Source organism: Trachinotus anak, unplaced genomic scaffold (assembly GCF_046630095.1).
Source record: "Trachinotus anak isolate AG129_WGS33_773 ecotype Australia unplaced genomic scaffold, CSIRO_AGI_Tana_v1 ptg000022l, whole genome shotgun sequence".
NCBI lineage: Eukaryota > Metazoa > Chordata > Actinopteri > Carangiformes > Carangidae > Trachinotus > Trachinotus anak.
In genome coordinates, this window is record NW_027273873.1 from 1,569,535 (window position 1) to 1,584,661 (window position 15,127).

Below are 15,127 nucleotides of genomic sequence, written 5' to 3' on the forward strand. Positions count from 1 at the left end.
GCACAGTACAGTATAAAAGCTATTAAAGAGAAACTGTAGAATGCATTTAATATGTTCTCAGATACCAGAGCAGCAGAGTAATTAAAATTAAGCTTCCACATTTATATGAAGCACATTTACTGTAATAAAATGAGATCTGGCTGCCAAAGAGCTGATATGATGCACATGAATAAATTACATCTCCAAAAACTCTTTTATCCACAATATAACATTTAAAAATACTGTGTGAGGTGAAGGGGGCAGGTGCAGGCAGGTGCTCTAACCTGAGAACCACAAATTGCTTCAAAAAAATCAGGCTTCTTCTCTGAGTTATAACTCAGTCTCACTCTGTGAATAAACATCTATGCATCTGGTTAAAAATCACAGAAAAAAGACTCTCTATGTGGCTCAGAACTGGCCTGAGAATCATCATGTTTTTAAGCGTTCTTCAGTATTTAAGTCCAAAACCTCCCATAATTATCCTCCATACAGAAGAGAAATGAACAATAAGAGTAGTCTCTCTCAGTATGTCTCATCAATATGGCTCCTACTCTCCACTGACACTCATTCATGTGTTCATGCCCTGTGCGGAAGATGTGCTTTTTCATGCCACAGTCTGAATGACTGAAAGTCCACAGTTACATCATTACAAAACAAACATCATTGGATGTCTAACTGTGACATATCAATATTTTAGTGTGATTATGTAAAACAAGGCCAGGCAGGTTTATTTGTATAGCACTTTACGAATAAAGAGGCAAGATACAACAATTGAACAATTGAAATATATTAAAACACAATTTAATGGGAAATGAACTCAGTTGATTCCAGCATAATGAAATAAAAGGAAAATACACCCAGATTTAATTAAGGCAATACAAGTGCAGTAGAAAAAAAACAATCAAACATAGTGTTTTTCATTTATACTACAATATTTTATGAATCGATTAAATCCCACACTTCTCTAGTCATTGAATTTGATCATAGACTGATGAGACATTTTGCTGATTTATTCTTGATGCTACTGACAATATTCTGATATTATTGTGATCTCAATGTGTTCACAAAGGATCTGCAAGAGAACAGACAACAAATTCATGTTAAACAGCACAGCTGCAGAAATAAGTGATATTCAATCGCTGTTTCTTTTTTATTTTTTCATCACAGCTCTGTTGTGGTGTTTTTATAGTATTTGTGTGTTTGCAGCATTACATTCAGCACCTAAGGGCTTTTGAATTACTTACACTGACATACGTAAGCCACCTCCAGGTATTTGTAAGTGCCGACACAGGGGTCTCCAAACACTGAGTTGCTCGCTCTTATAGTGCAGCTGTTTTTTCCGGTGCAGCTGTGGATGCAGAGTGATGCGATGTGAGTAGTTATCACTGTACTCCAGTTCTAAAGTTAATGAGGAGTCCATCGGTATTGACTGATTTTGGACCTGAAATTTAAATCAACAAAGAGCGGTCAGCTGCACCTTTCAGCCACTTTGGTTGTGGGACTTGAGCACTGGACTTTTTGGATCTGAGAGGCAGGACGCTGGAAGGAGCAGGTGGTCTGGTCGCGGCGTCCATAATCAGCACCGTACACAAATATAACCTGCCCCTCATCTGAGCAGAAGAGGAGGACAAGTCGATGAGGAGTGATGAAATAAAATGAAAATGCTACAGAATACAGAATAGAATAGAATAGAGTAGAATAGAATAGAATAGAATAGAACAGAATGCCATATGTACATACACACGCCCATGTAGATAAATAAAACTACAAAAACCACAAACAAAAAAAAGGTCTTACCACAGTGTAGTTTTGCTGAAGAGTGCTCGCATATAACAAGGTGATCTGTAACGTAAAGCAGATTAGACAGCACACGATTAACGGCTCAGTCACACCAGGAAATTCATCAATAGTGCTGGAGGCTGAACTGCTGACATGCAAACCAGCTGGAAACAAGCTTCTTGTGCTAATCGCTCCTGTCTGTTTTCTCTGATTATTCCCAGCTGTCATGTTGTCTTGAGGACTGTCAATCATTTCATTAAATACAGAGTCCATGAAGTTCTCCTGGCTGAAAAGTTTCCGGAGTAAGGTGACATAGTTGTATTGACTCCTGTCTCGTTACTGTCTCAAAACTGTTCTGATCTTCTGTGAAGCTTGTGTGAATGGTGCTAATAATGCTATGCTACACATGCAGATGTGTTACTGACCTGCTGGAAAGCAGGTGTAGTTGGTCTCCAGATATTTAAAGATGCCTTTGCAGGGATCAGAAGTGCGGATGACGTTTGCATTTATTTCACACACTTTCTTGCCATCACACCTACAGGAAACACGAAGAGGAAAAAACAAACTGAATACAGTTTTTCCCGTGGCTATATATATATATATATATATATATATATATATATATATATATATATATAGCTGGTGAGCTTTTAAAAGCTACCAGCCTGGCTGTTTACCTTTTCCTCAGGCGGTCCACAGTCCCCTGCAGAGAGCACTGTGTGTTGCTGAGCTGCTGAGGGGGTCGTCCTTCACTGCAGGTCTCTCTGTCTGCTCGTCCATACAGAGCTGCTTCCACGCTGATCACTCCAGTGTCTGTAACAACAAAGTGTGAAAGGTCTTGACCTCTCTCTGTAAAGTGCTATTTGGCAATATGTAAATAAAACTGAATTGAGTTGAACTGAATTGTTATTGTTTTGTTCTTGTTGTCCAGACTAAATGTGTTGTTGTGGACAAAGCTTTAGACCTCAATCATACCACAGCTTAGACGTTGGTTGCCGTTTTCACAGGTGATAATTCTTTCTGTGGAAACATCTAAAAACATGTGAAAGTGTGAGTTCAAATGTCTTCAGGACATGTATGTAAAAAGAAAGTGTGTAGATTACAGAAGATAACAATACTAGATTCATTTTATATTTACCTGCTGTCATGAGCAAACAGGTCACTGCCAGCACTGAAAAAGAAACATCACTGTCAAAAATCAGTCAAACTTCTGAACGAGCTGAAACATCTGAACGAACAGAACCTAAATGTCATGTTAAACCTTTAGAAAACAAACACAGAGGTTGTTAAATAAAAATGCTTTTTTACACTTTTTGAAGTGTTGACAACAATCAGAGGATATATTTTTAAGAACCAAAAACCATCTCAGTGTAGTTTTACATCTCCTCTCTCAGGCTTCTCTCTGGAGCTCTGGTAACAACAGGTCAGTCAGCCAATCAGAAGAGAGGATCTGAGACTCTCTTCTGATTGGCTGACTGTTGACTGACTGATCAATAAAAATATAGCAGATTTCAGGTAAACACTCAGAGAAACCAAATCCTGCACAGTTGGATGGAGGGTCCAGGTGGGCGGACCTTGGGGCGTGGCTGAGGGCGGTGACTGCTTTGTTGTGACATCACAAAGTTCCAGAAGTCCTGACGGCTGGTTTTAAGGCTCAGTTTCTGAATACAGGCTGTGTGCATTTCTCTGTGGACTGAGGCTTTGATACTTTCACAGTATTAATATAGAACCTAGACCTGCTTTATAATCACAAACACATGGACATCTACCTTTAGACTGTGTGGAGCTTTAAAGACAAAACTGATAAATTGCACCACGTTAAAATGCCACATTTGCAAGTTCACTAAACATGTTTAATGTCTTGTTCCTTTTGCTCCAGCTGGATGTACAAAATTCAAATAACTTTGAAAATATATATCTGTGGAGCTTTAACCGTGGTCACTGGAGGAATTAATCATCAACCGTCACGTTGGTCCTCACTGAAATAAATCAACCATTTGACAGCTGGTCCAAGTCCCAGCCTGACCAGGTGCGAGAAAGAACTGATGAAGCCTCTTGGATGAGAGGTGAAACGTCTTCCTAGACAAATAACCAAGTCCAGTTGCTTTCGATTTAAAACTCCTTTGAGATACTACGACCTGGACAAATGAGAATATTCACAGGCTGGTACAAACATTCATGGATTTTGTTGAACCTCTGGTAACATCATCAGGTCGTATTTACAGTTTGTCCAACACTGGTTTATGTTCAAATACCAACAAAATTATCACATCTGCTAATTAGCTCAGGACATACAGGCATGGCTGTAGACATACACTGGACTTTCTACCAGACAGATGACAGTGAAAAACACTTGGTTCATCTCATAACAGTTACTCCATCCAGCGTCCTGAACCGCCAATCAGATATAATGACGGGACTCAACCTCTTCAACAAGAAAGCAGAAATCTTATCCAATCAAAATTCAAAGAAGAACTTTTATAAACCCAGTAATTATTTTCCCAGACGGTCGTGTACTCACCCAGTGTGCTGCTGAGTCTGAAGAGGAGCATGGTTTCTGAGGCAGGTGAACAGTCGGACTGACTGTAGTTGAATTGGACACACCTGTATTTATAATGCTGGGTCGAGAACCATAAAATGTGTTTCACATGTTGTACAGTAAATGACAAACAATGGCTACTGTTCAGCTGTGTTAAAATGTAAACTCACTATCAAAGTTGGAATGTATGGTTTTCTGGGTGTGTCCAGACTGTGATAACAGATACTAAATTACTAACTGATCCAATATTATCTAAAGGAGGAAGGAGACTTTTCTCACCTCTCCCTCAGATCAGGTGTGTGTAACCTAGAAACATAAAATGAACACATTTTCATAAGGAGTTTATGAACAGTCCAGTTAATTCAGAAAGTCTGCAGACCCCTTCACTTTTTTCACATTTTGTCATGTAGCAGCTTCATCCTAAAATCCTTGAAATTCATTTTCCCCTATTAGTCCACACTCAATTTCTCATAATGACAAAGCCAAAACAAAAGTTTAGATATTTTTGCAAATGTGTTAAATAGGAAAAATTTAAACATAACATTGACGTTTAGTATACAGACACTTTGCTCAGGTTCCTCACATTTCTCTTATCTATATCATCTCTGAGATGTTTTGACACCTTGATAGGAGTCCACCTGTGGTCAATTCAGCTGATTGGACATGATTTGGACAGAGACACACCTGTGGATATCAGGTCTCACAGCTGACAATACATATCAATGAGGAGGAAGGAGCTGCCTGCAGAGCTCAGAAGGCTGCAAAAACATTTCTGATGCATTGAAAGTTTCAAAAGCACAGTGGCCTCCAATCAATCAGACTTTTTTGTGTCGTACTTTTCATGTAAACAACAATAACAGGAACTGAGGAAACACTATTGTGAGTCCCATAAATCTGGAATGAGGAAACACCAAAGCTTAGAATTGATTATCCTCCTGGAAGTTTATTGATTTTTTGATAAGAAGGAATAAAGTAATGCTTCCTGCTTTATTTATTAAACAGGACTTTGTCATCAACACTGTGGAGTTCACACATAAGTGTTCAATTAAAGTTATTTTTTCCAACTTGTTTTAAAGTTCCACCCAGTCTAAAGGTAGACGTCCATGTGTTTGTGATTATAAAGCAGGTCTAGGTTCTATATTAATACTGTGAAAGTATCAAAGCCTCAGTCCACAGAGAAATGCACACAGCCTGTATTCAGACACTGAGCCTTAAAACCAGCCGTCAGGACTTCTGGAACTTTGTGATGTCACAACAAAGCAGTCACCGCTCTCAGCCACGCCACAAGCCCGATGTAACTGATGTTATTTTCTGTTAATTTAACAGAGAACAAAGGCAGCTGATTGTCTGGAGTGTTCAGTTACATCTCTAAGAACCAGGACATCTTCCCTCCACAGTCTCGATAGTGAGGCTCCTCAACAGTGCCTCCCAGAGGTGTGAGTTAATTACTGCAGTTTCAAAAACAAAGTCTGCTTCAGCTTTGTAATGTGAACTCTGAGTTTGTTCATTTCCAGGACTATACACAGTATCAGAATTAGAGGTTTAAGTTAAGTTTATTCTTATTTCTTCACCTCCAACAAACAAAGGCACTGAATTATCCCTTCACATAATATTCTAGTTTACATGCTTCACTAAAGGTCTTCATCCTAGCTTGGGTTAAAAGAATGAGGTAGATATAGAAAACTAGTTAAAGTAGCTAACTGGCTACTTGATGGTGACTTTAATATAAAAGTCATTTCTTGTAAATAGAGTTATACATGTAGGGCTGAACAACTAATCTCAATGTTATCAAAATCACAATATGACTGAGTGGAATATCCAAATCACAGGAGCTGTAATTCTTCTGATGGAGGTAAAATGTGTCACAACAAACCTTCATCAATGTAATGTAAATGCGCAGTGGTGCTACAGTACAGAAGCTGAGAAAGGCTGTACTCACTATATTCTTTTAAAGCAAAAAGTTCAGCTTCTTACAGGAGAGAAACATTTTTTTCCAAGACTTCACACAATTGTGACAAAATTTTACAAAAATAATTAACACAAAGTTTTACAATCCATTTAGTCAAACTATGCTATTGATCTATCATCTGTTTATAAATCTTTGTAAATTTTAAGATATTTATTCTAAAAAAAGATGTAAGTTTTAGCAAGAATACTATATACAAAAGATGTTATAGATTACAGAAATACCACCTTGGACATGACCCTGCTGTGCACAGTGGCAGCTACAGCTTTGAACCTTACTGTGTTATATTTTAATGTAAATTACACAAGGCCAGACAAGAGGTCAATGCAAGGCAAGTTTATTTGAAGAGCACAATGAAAACAGAAAAAGTTACAGTCAAATAAATGAAATAAAACAGAGAAAAGGACTGGTACGATATCACTTATGAAGTATTTGTAATGGAAAGAATCACTATCTCCATGAGGCTGCAGAGATCAAAAAGACATCTGGAAGGAATGGAAAATGTATAATTTCCCTGAAATTCCCTTCTTTTGTTTAAATTAATTTAATTCTTTTATCCATTTATTTATTTATTTTTATCACAATGGGACACACCCCGTTTTCTTGTTCTGTTTATTTTTATAATTGCATTATACATTTTTTTAAAAAAGATACTAAAAAAAGATGGATCATTCTGTAAAAAGGAATTAACAATGGAGACAATGTGTACTATCGCTGTCACGTGATTCCAAATAAAAGAAAAAAAGAAAACTGCAGTAGAGAAAATTAATTAAATGTACCATGAACAAATTTACTTCATTTCAAGCATGGAAAATTGTGATGTTATTTTGGGTTCAGGGATCCATTTCATGCATGGGATCTGCAAAAGAACAGATAAAATATTGACTTTAGTTACTGAAAACATAAAAATATTCTGTTCCTGCAGGATAATGTTTTCTAAAGCAGTGTTTTACACACTGTGAGTCAAAGTTCATTCTTGACCTTCCATGCTATTTCATGATATCACCCAGCACCATCTTTTGTTATGGTTGTGACTAGGGTTGTGAACGATAAACCGATGCGACCGGATCTTCGGTTCAACAAGTGAGAGATACGGCTGCATCGGTAGCAGCCTCTTCAATCGATACGAATTATCAATGAATTCCTAGATGAATTGGTTATAGAGTCATGGATATGGCGAGACTTTGAATCGGTTGGCGGCATTACACACGTGCCAGGTCTCTAAAACAACGCGAACAAAGTTTGTTGTTACTATTCTGTGCTACTTTTACCTCTGGAGTTCCCATCCAACGATTCAGCCAGACTTTTTTTTGGTCCATGTCTAAAAATAAATACATTGACATGGGATTTTGTTGTTCTGTTTTTTTTTTTTGGCAGTGCCAGTCTTTTACATATTTAAAAAGAAACTATTGTACTGTCACTTTCATAGACTTGGCTTCTTTATTATATAAAATATCTACAACAAATATTAACCATAGGATCAAATCGTATCATTCTTACACTGTATGATATCGATTCGTATCGAATCGGTCTGTAATAAAAGGATATTGTTTTTGAATCGAATCGTGTATCTAGATGCATATCGAATCATTTATCACAGAGAGATGTGCAACCCTAGTTGTGACTGAGAGAGCCCTAGAGGCAGAAGTATCACACTGTGCGTTTTTCAAGCTCTCTTTTGGGACAGCTGCTCTTGGGGGGCAGGCACTCAGCGTGCTCTGTGTCAGGATGTTTTGCTCTTTGGGATCACAAACTAGCTTTAGTGGAGTGAAACAGCCCAGAAGGACCTTTGAGCTACTTACACTGACACCTGTAAGACACCTCCAGGTACTTGTAAGTGCCGACACAGGGGTCTCCGAACAGGGAATTGCTCGCTTTGACAGTGCAGCTGCTTTTCCCGTTACAGCTGTGGAAGCAGAGTGATGTGAGTGAATACAGGCTTGAATGTGCACTGGAGAATGGGAACTGTATGTATCAACATATGGCATTCATCCCTCCTGTTTTACAGAAAGAGTGGGCAACCGCACCTTTCAGCCACTTTGTTAGTGGGCCTTGAGCACTGGACGTTTCGGACCTGACCGGCAGGACGTTGGAAAGAGCAGGTGGTCTGGTCCCGACGTCCGTAATCAGCACCGTACACTTGAATGACCTGCCCCTCATCTGACAAGAAGAGGAGGAGCAGTAAGACGTTCAGGTGAGGGTTGAAATGCTAAGAAAACATAACCACACATTTTATCACATTAAAAATAATTCAGATCTTACCACACTGCAGGGTGGCCAAGGAGTGCTCACATGTGACACTGTGGACTGTCAAAGTGACAAGAGTCACATTAGACATGTTGTCCTGATCAAACTTAACGGTTTGTGTAACTTTTATTAAACACACAATCGAGACTGACTTGCTGGGAAGCAGGCGTAGGTGGTGTCCAGGTATTTGTAAATGCCTCGGCAGGGGTCAGAGGTACGGACAACGTTTGTGTTGAACTCGCACACTTTCTTGCCATCACACCTGCAGAGAGACAACACACAGCTCATTTCCAGATTTATTCAGTCACAAACTTCCCTCACAAATCTGTATCACAGAGACTCACCCTCAGTCAGTCTAAGGGAGTGTATGAAATGTATTGTTGGGGGGAGGGGTGCTGAATCTAATATTTAATTCTATGAAACAAATGCACCTCAGCATTATTTACATGCTATTTACATGCTAGCAGTACTATGAGTTTGTACTAATGTTGGCTGAATACTAACTTCAACATGCTCAGATAATTGCAATGCTCACTGCTGATAGTGAGCAGGTTTAATGTTTTCCATGTTTACCATCTTGGTGTATCAAAATGCTACATTTTTATAATTAGAATTAAATACAAAGCTGATGGGAACGTCATTAGCTTTGCAGGTACTGCATGTGCCAGCCTGAAGACTGCAATTTTCAATTCAATTCAATTCAATTTTATTTGTATAGCGCCAAATCATAATATACATTATCTCAAGGCACTTTACAGGGCAAGGTCAAGACTTTAATTTGGACAAACAGGCACTGGAAGAAAACTTAGAAGATCACCAAGTTTTTACAATTCATACTGAGGAGGCCACAATTTTCAAATTTCATGGCGATCATTTCAATATACGTTTACAAGTCCACAATGTCCTTCCCCACACCTGCATCTGATATAATAACTGGCTCAGTTATCAGCCTTACTACTTGTGACATAGTGCACACCTGAGTAAGAGGGGGGACTAACTGCATCAACTGTCAAGTGTTTTTTTTGTAATTTCAGTGAAGTAGTGGGGGTGTACCTTGTCTTGAGGACACCCAGAGTGCCCTCCTGAGAACACGCTGTATTGGTCAGCTGGTTTGGAGGTCTGCCCTCGCTGCAGGTCTCCCTGTCTGCACGTCCATACAGAGCTGTCACCACACTGATCACTCCGTCTTCTACACACCACAGAGGGAGAAATTAAACAAGGACAGAGAGGAAAAATTTTAATACAGTCAGAGAGCAAAAAAAAAAAAAAAAGAGGAAAACTTACAGAATGATTTGCTTTTGTCAGAACAGACAAAGTTAACAATAGTAAATTCATTCCAGTGCTCTATTCATGATGCTTCAGTTACATAGTCTAAGAAACAGCCTACATACAACATGTTTTTACCATTAAACTGCTCGATTTAGATGCACATTGAGGGGCCCCGAACAGCCTGGGGCCTCACACAGTTGCCAGTTCACAAGATGCACCTCTGGGTGTGTGGGTGTGTATTAATGAACTCCATTTGCATGCACAGCCTTATTTCTTAAATGCCACGTACCACAGCTGAGGCGTTGGACATTGTTGAGGGAATCACAGGTGATCACCCTCTCTGTGGACAGGGGGGTCACAGTGGGCTTATAGTGCTGGGGGCAGGTGAAGCCTGGAATGAAAAGTTTGTTTTATAAATTGTTTGTTAGTCCCCAAAATAAGTTTCAAAAACACACAATCACAAACCGAAGCGTCTCACATGGAGGCTGAATTATCTACACGTTTGACCAAATGATGCAAATAATGTAATAATTATCTATCAAAATGGAAGTATAAGCTTAGCATAAAGACACATGATGAAAAAAGGTGTGCAAGCACTGTCATACAGCAATTAAAAACATCATTTACCTAAACCCGCGAGAAGACATGTTGCTGCCAGCACTGAAAGAGAAACATTTAACTGTCAGACATAGTTAATTTCATTTATCTTGTAATTTCTGGGTAAATCCACTTCAGCAGTGTTCAGTGAATTAATGGGAAAAATGTCAAACAAGCTGAAACCTTCTTTGTCATGATGACAGTTATGAAAAAGGCAGCCCCACCCCTCCTGAGAGCAAGATAATAATAATATAATAATAATATTATTATTTATAACTCAGCCTCTTCAACAAGAAAGCAGAAATCTTATCCAATCAAAGATTCAAAGATTCAAAGAAGAACTTATATAAACACAGACGGTCGTGTACTCACCCAGTGTGCTGCTGAGTCTGAAGAGGAGCATGGTTTCTGTAGCAGGTTATCAGCTAGACTGAATGTAGATTAAATGGGAATACCTGTATTTATACTGCCGGGTCAAGATGTACACCTGGCTCCCACCCAACTGTAGCTGGAATTTATCATTTACTGGATGTATGCAAATCAGTAGATTAGGTTAATTGTGATTGGCACCAGCACCACCTCCCATGCACAGGTCTTTTATCTTGGCTTGCTCTTAAAAAACATGTGTATGCATTGTGAATAGAATGTGTGAGGTGATTACAGTTAGTTATAGGTTGAATAGAGAGGGGAAAATTATAACACCACCCATCAGCCAGCTGTCCACAATAGAGCAGAATAAAGTGAGGCAACAGTGGAAGCAAGACCAAAGAAAGTACAGGGGAAGGAAAAGACCTGTGGAGGAAATTTTGAATTTCACACCAGAGTCAATGGATAAATCCCCCATAGCTGAACAGCTTCAATCGAACCCCCCTGACACTGATACAGAGAATATTGTCAGTTTAGATCTAGCGACACAGAGGATCCTCAACACCACAGAGGGTAGCAAGCAGTAACCTGAACTTTTGTGTGTAGTTATGTGTTCCAATCCTAAGGTTTTAAAATCATTTGGTTGCGCCATATGTAATTTTTCAGGTGATGAAGTCAAAAAATGAATTTAAAAACTTTGAAATGTTGCTTTACAAATAAGACGTGTTTGAAATTTCAAAAATGTGCATTATATCCATTTTGAAAAGACTTTTAAAAAAAACTTTTTTAAAGCTTTATTTGTCATTGACCCTTGAAGAGGCCAAAAACGCAGCAATGTGTCTTTGTCTAACAACAGGATTATTGTGTTGAGTCGTCTATTGGAAAGACCACAGTGATATTTAAACATTTCTTATTATTACTACAGTATGTGATAGGTGTTGAGAAATTTCACTTAAAACCAGATGGTGGTGCAAGAGGAGAAGTCAGGGGATCAGTTAACTCAATGGGCTTCATCGTCTGGACACGACCTCGACAAAATATCACAGCAATTTATACAATAGTTGTTGGGATGTTTCAGTCTGAACCAAAGTGGCTGACTGACAATGCCATGCCACTATAGGATGACTCAACAGAGGAAAAAGTGTTGGGTTGTTTTTTTTTCCACTGTTCCAGATGAGCTTTGTGGTATGCTTAAAATGAGGACAGCGCCATCAACAATGTCAAATATGTGGTTCCTCCCAAGTTTGGGTGCCAAAACAGTTTTTGTGAGACGCTTCTTTGTATCTTCATTTGATTAGCACCTGCAGAGCTTGTTTGTCCGGTGGGCCTGATTTTTTTTAAAATATAATCTTTACCTGTTTGCCCCATGTAGGATTTCCACCGTTAAAAAAAGATTTTTTCTGGGGATTTATTACATTTTCCAAAGTGTTGAGACATGACCATTTTTATGATCCAAGCACCACAAGAGATTGCAACTTTGCAGAAAGATAAACCAAAGTAAGACATTTTCAATCCCCAGGCACCACTATTAGCAAACTACAGCTAAAGATTACACTAGTAGTAATCTACTAGTACACTTGTTTACAAACGCTCACTTGAGTGCAAGTGAATGTTTGTACCAAATTTGAATGAATTCCCCTGAGTTGGTAAAGAGATATCATGTTCACAAGGCCAAAACGGTGTTTTGTGAGGTCACTGTGACATTGACCTTTGGCCAACAAAATCTAAATCAGGTCATCCTTTCGTCCAAGTGAAGTGTTTGTGGCTAATCTGAAGAAGTTCCCTTAAACTGTTAATAAGATATCTTGTTCACCGGAATGAGATGGACAGACAGACAACCTGAAAACATAATGTAATGTAAAGTATAACGGTGTAAGTGTACCTGATGGTAGCTGATCCACAGAGACACACAGGAAATGTTCTGTTTTTCTGAAAGAGAGACAAAAAATATTTTATCTGAGAAAACATATTTTATCACAGGAGGGAAATCCCCATGTCTGGTGAGGTTCAAATCTCAGGATCAAAGAAACCTGACAGGGTTTATAAGGACAGATCTTCTGCTTCTTGACAACCTGCCTATTTGTTCTTCATCCTGTGTCAGACATCACTACAGCTAAGGTAACGTTTATAGGTTTTCTACCTATCAACTGAATTTCTCATATACAGTATATCAATAGTTAGTTCTCTTAGGTCATTCAGGCTTACAGTACATCAGGTCACTATGTTCTGGAAAAGACGACACATTCAGTTTGTTTTGTTGTATGTATTTCCACAGATGGCATCACGTTTTCACTCTGTTTTCCTCCTCTCTCTGATGAGTACGCTGTTAATTGTAGTAGGTAAAATTCTCTGATATTTCCTCAAAATCTAGTATATGGACCGCTTATGGTCAAATCATCATACATACAAATCAAATACATTTAGAGGGAAACTTTAACTGCTGTACACTGTTCCTCCTCCTGCAGAAATTATCACCAGTAACAAAGACATAATATTAGTCCCATCACTATTACTGTACCATTGCATGTGTTTTATAGCAGAGATAAATCAGTGTGACTGTGGGAGCCAATTTAAACTATGTGCTCTTTATGTCCTCAGAGATCGGTCTCAAATGAAGTCAATGCGCCAGGTTAGGTGTTCCTATTTATACTTGAATTTCTTTGGATGTTACATTTACAGTTAAGCTTGATGGCAGAAGTTCATGCAGAGTTTTACCTTGTGTGTTTCGCTCAGATAATTTATCAGTTGTTTTTACATTGTTTTATTTAAATGTCTACACTAATGTACTTTACTATTGAAGTAGCAGTATGTCTTCTTAGGTTGTCTGCTGCAACCTGTTGACAACCAGAGAGTTAACGTCATTAATCCCCTTATGTGGATTAATGACGTTCACTCATATAACCATATATAGACTATAATACACTGGGCCAGACAAGGTGCCTGTCAGACCCAACAGCTGACAGGTGTGCCATAAAGGGCAGGGCTTTCTGAAACATGAAAGACTCCACACTCAGTGTTACATGTGTCTGAGATGAACCTCTGCCAACAATTATTTTCTTTATTTCTTTGAGCATAATTACAGCTTGTTTAATGCTAAATTGCCCCTGGTTAAAACTGCCACAGTCTGATTCTAGTGTGTGTGTGTGTGTGTATGTGTGTGTGTGTGTGTGTTGCTGGTGTTCAGTCAGAGTGCAATTTTAGAGGCTGTGCGATTGGTATGCTGTGACTTTTACAGATATATATAAAGAGAGACCAAAGCAACCCCCTTCCCCCTCCCAAAAAAATAAAAAAATATATGTGCAATTCAGCTGTTTACTACACCAGTGTCAAAAATATGGAGCAGACTGAAACATACCTTTTCATGACAGCAGTAGCAGCAAATCTCTCATAATTCAGGGCCCGTCCTGTCTCATGGTTTTGTGCTGTCTGTCTCTCCTGAGCTCAGAGTCTCTCTCCTCCATCTTGCTGCTCTTTACCCGGACATCTTCACCTTACTCCTTCCTGTCTGAACAAGTTTTAGGATTATTCTTCTAAACTGACAGTAAACATATCAAATGTGCAGTATGGAGGAAACATATCTAATATTTACTGTTAAATGACACTGACACAGTCCAACGACAATGTAGAATCCAGTATTTTCCCGCCTCAGTGTTGTTAACCTTCCTGGCTCATCTTCTGGACTGTAGCTGAAGCTCAGAGATGCAGGAACTTCGGTCTTGAGGAGTCGTAGCTTTTATTTACTGACAAACAGCCTAAAGTGAACATTCAAAGAGCTGCTACGTTCACTGCTAACTGCTAACTGCTAACTAACGAGCTAACGTTCTGCTCCGGCCGCCAGCATCACCGCTCTCTCTCCGTTTCTCTCTCTTTCTCTCCCGCCACGCACACAGCCTCCGTTCGGAGTTATTCCTTAAAGGAGCTGCTCTGCTCTGTAACAATATTCTGTCTCAAACTGGTCACATTTACAGCAGATCCTCCACACGGATGATAAATCGATGACAAATGGTTCGTTTACTTGCTACAGCTTTACCTTGGTGTTAATGCGGAAGTTTTGTTTCTGCACACGTCTGCGCATGCGTGTAATTCGCGCCGTATCATAACTGACCTCAGAACGGTGGAAACTGAAACACAGACCGTTTGACCACAGCCACACCTGTCAGAGAGCCCAGGATTATCCTCAGTGCACATAAGTGCATCACGACTGTATCTTGTATGAACATGAAGAAAGATTATTCCAGAGTAGATATGTTTCTATCTACTGGAACTGGGTGTGACAAATAACCAAATAAAACCTTGAGAGAAACGATGGAAGTGAAAAGTGCAGCTTCTTACAGGAGAGAAATATTCCTGGAGGGACAGATTTGGCTCACAGACCTCCACTTCAA

General features: G+C 39.1%; 2 protein-coding genes and 1 long non-coding RNA gene across 5 annotated transcripts; 1 reads left to right on the top strand and 2 right to left on the bottom strand.

Annotated features, from left to right (window-relative positions):
* Nucleotides 1-655: 655 nt before the first annotated feature.
* LOC139606503 (L-rhamnose-binding lectin SML-like) lies at nucleotides 656-4,921 on the bottom strand. 3 transcript variants are annotated; one of them, XM_071458700.1, is made up of 11 exons: nucleotides 4,881-4,921; nucleotides 4,577-4,603; nucleotides 4,280-4,376; nucleotides 2,897-2,929; nucleotides 2,734-2,790; nucleotides 2,436-2,571; nucleotides 2,184-2,293; nucleotides 1,777-1,821; nucleotides 1,457-1,589; nucleotides 1,224-1,327; nucleotides 656-1,051 (listed from the first exon to the last, which is right to left on the bottom strand). In XM_071458700.1, the coding sequence occupies exons 3-11, from the start codon at nucleotides 4,308-4,310 to the stop codon at nucleotides 1,041-1,043; spliced, it is 660 nt and encodes a 219-aa protein (XP_071314801.1). In that variant the 5' UTR covers nucleotides 4,311-4,376; nucleotides 4,577-4,603; nucleotides 4,881-4,921; the 3' UTR covers nucleotides 656-1,040. The 3 variants fall into 3 exon arrangements, with proteins under 3 accessions (XP_071314801.1, XP_071314802.1, XP_071314803.1); XM_071458701.1 differs by lacking the exon at nucleotides 4,881-4,921 and adding an exon at nucleotides 4,861-4,877; XM_071458702.1 differs by lacking the exons at nucleotides 4,577-4,603; nucleotides 4,881-4,921 and adding an exon at nucleotides 4,468-4,486.
* Nucleotides 4,922-6,584: 1,663 nt separating this feature from the next.
* Nucleotides 6,585-12,640, bottom strand: LOC139606502 (L-rhamnose-binding lectin SML-like). The gene is made up of 10 exons (XM_071458699.1): nucleotides 12,625-12,640; nucleotides 10,749-10,806; nucleotides 10,407-10,439; nucleotides 10,069-10,170; nucleotides 9,564-9,699; nucleotides 8,663-8,772; nucleotides 8,526-8,570; nucleotides 8,291-8,423; nucleotides 8,066-8,169; nucleotides 6,585-7,122 (listed from the first exon to the last, which is right to left on the bottom strand). Exons 2-10 carry the CDS (start codon nucleotides 10,777-10,779, stop codon nucleotides 7,097-7,099), a joined length of 720 nt encoding a protein of 239 aa, XP_071314800.1. The 5' UTR covers nucleotides 10,780-10,806; nucleotides 12,625-12,640; the 3' UTR covers nucleotides 6,585-7,096.
* On the top strand, nucleotides 8,340-15,126 carry LOC139606504 (uncharacterized). The gene is made up of 4 exons (XR_011684637.1): nucleotides 8,340-8,457; nucleotides 12,723-12,860; nucleotides 13,018-13,077; nucleotides 13,341-15,126. It is a non-coding gene; the product is annotated as an uncharacterized lncRNA (long non-coding RNA).
* The last annotated feature ends 1 nt before the right edge of the window (nucleotide 15,127 follows it).

What these genes read in the sequence shown, in the direction of transcription:
- LOC139606503 (XM_071458700.1), bottom strand. Translation starts at nt 4,310, where the DNA reads ATGCTCCTCTTCAGACTCAGCAGCACACTGG. An exon ending in CTGTTTGCTCATGACAGCAG is followed by an intron (nt 2,791 to 2,896) that starts GTAAATATAAAA and finishes ACATGTTTTTAG; the next exon opens with ATGTTTCCACAGAAAGAATT. An exon ending in GTGGACCGCCTGAGGAAAAG is followed by an intron (nt 2,294 to 2,435) that starts GTAAACAGCCAG and finishes TGTTTCCTGTAG; the next exon opens with GTGTGATGGCAAGAAAGTGT.
- LOC139606502 (XM_071458699.1), bottom strand. Translation starts at nt 10,779, where the DNA reads ATGCTCCTCTTCAGACTCAGCAGCACACTGG. An exon ending in ATGTCTTCTCGCGGGTTTAG is followed by an intron (nt 10,171 to 10,406) that starts GTAAATGATGTT and finishes TTTTCATTCCAG; the next exon opens with GCTTCACCTGCCCCCAGCAC. An exon ending in TGTCCAACGCCTCAGCTGTG is followed by an intron (nt 9,700 to 10,068) that starts GTACGTGGCATT and finishes TGTGGTGTGTAG; the next exon opens with AAGACGGAGTGATCAGTGTG.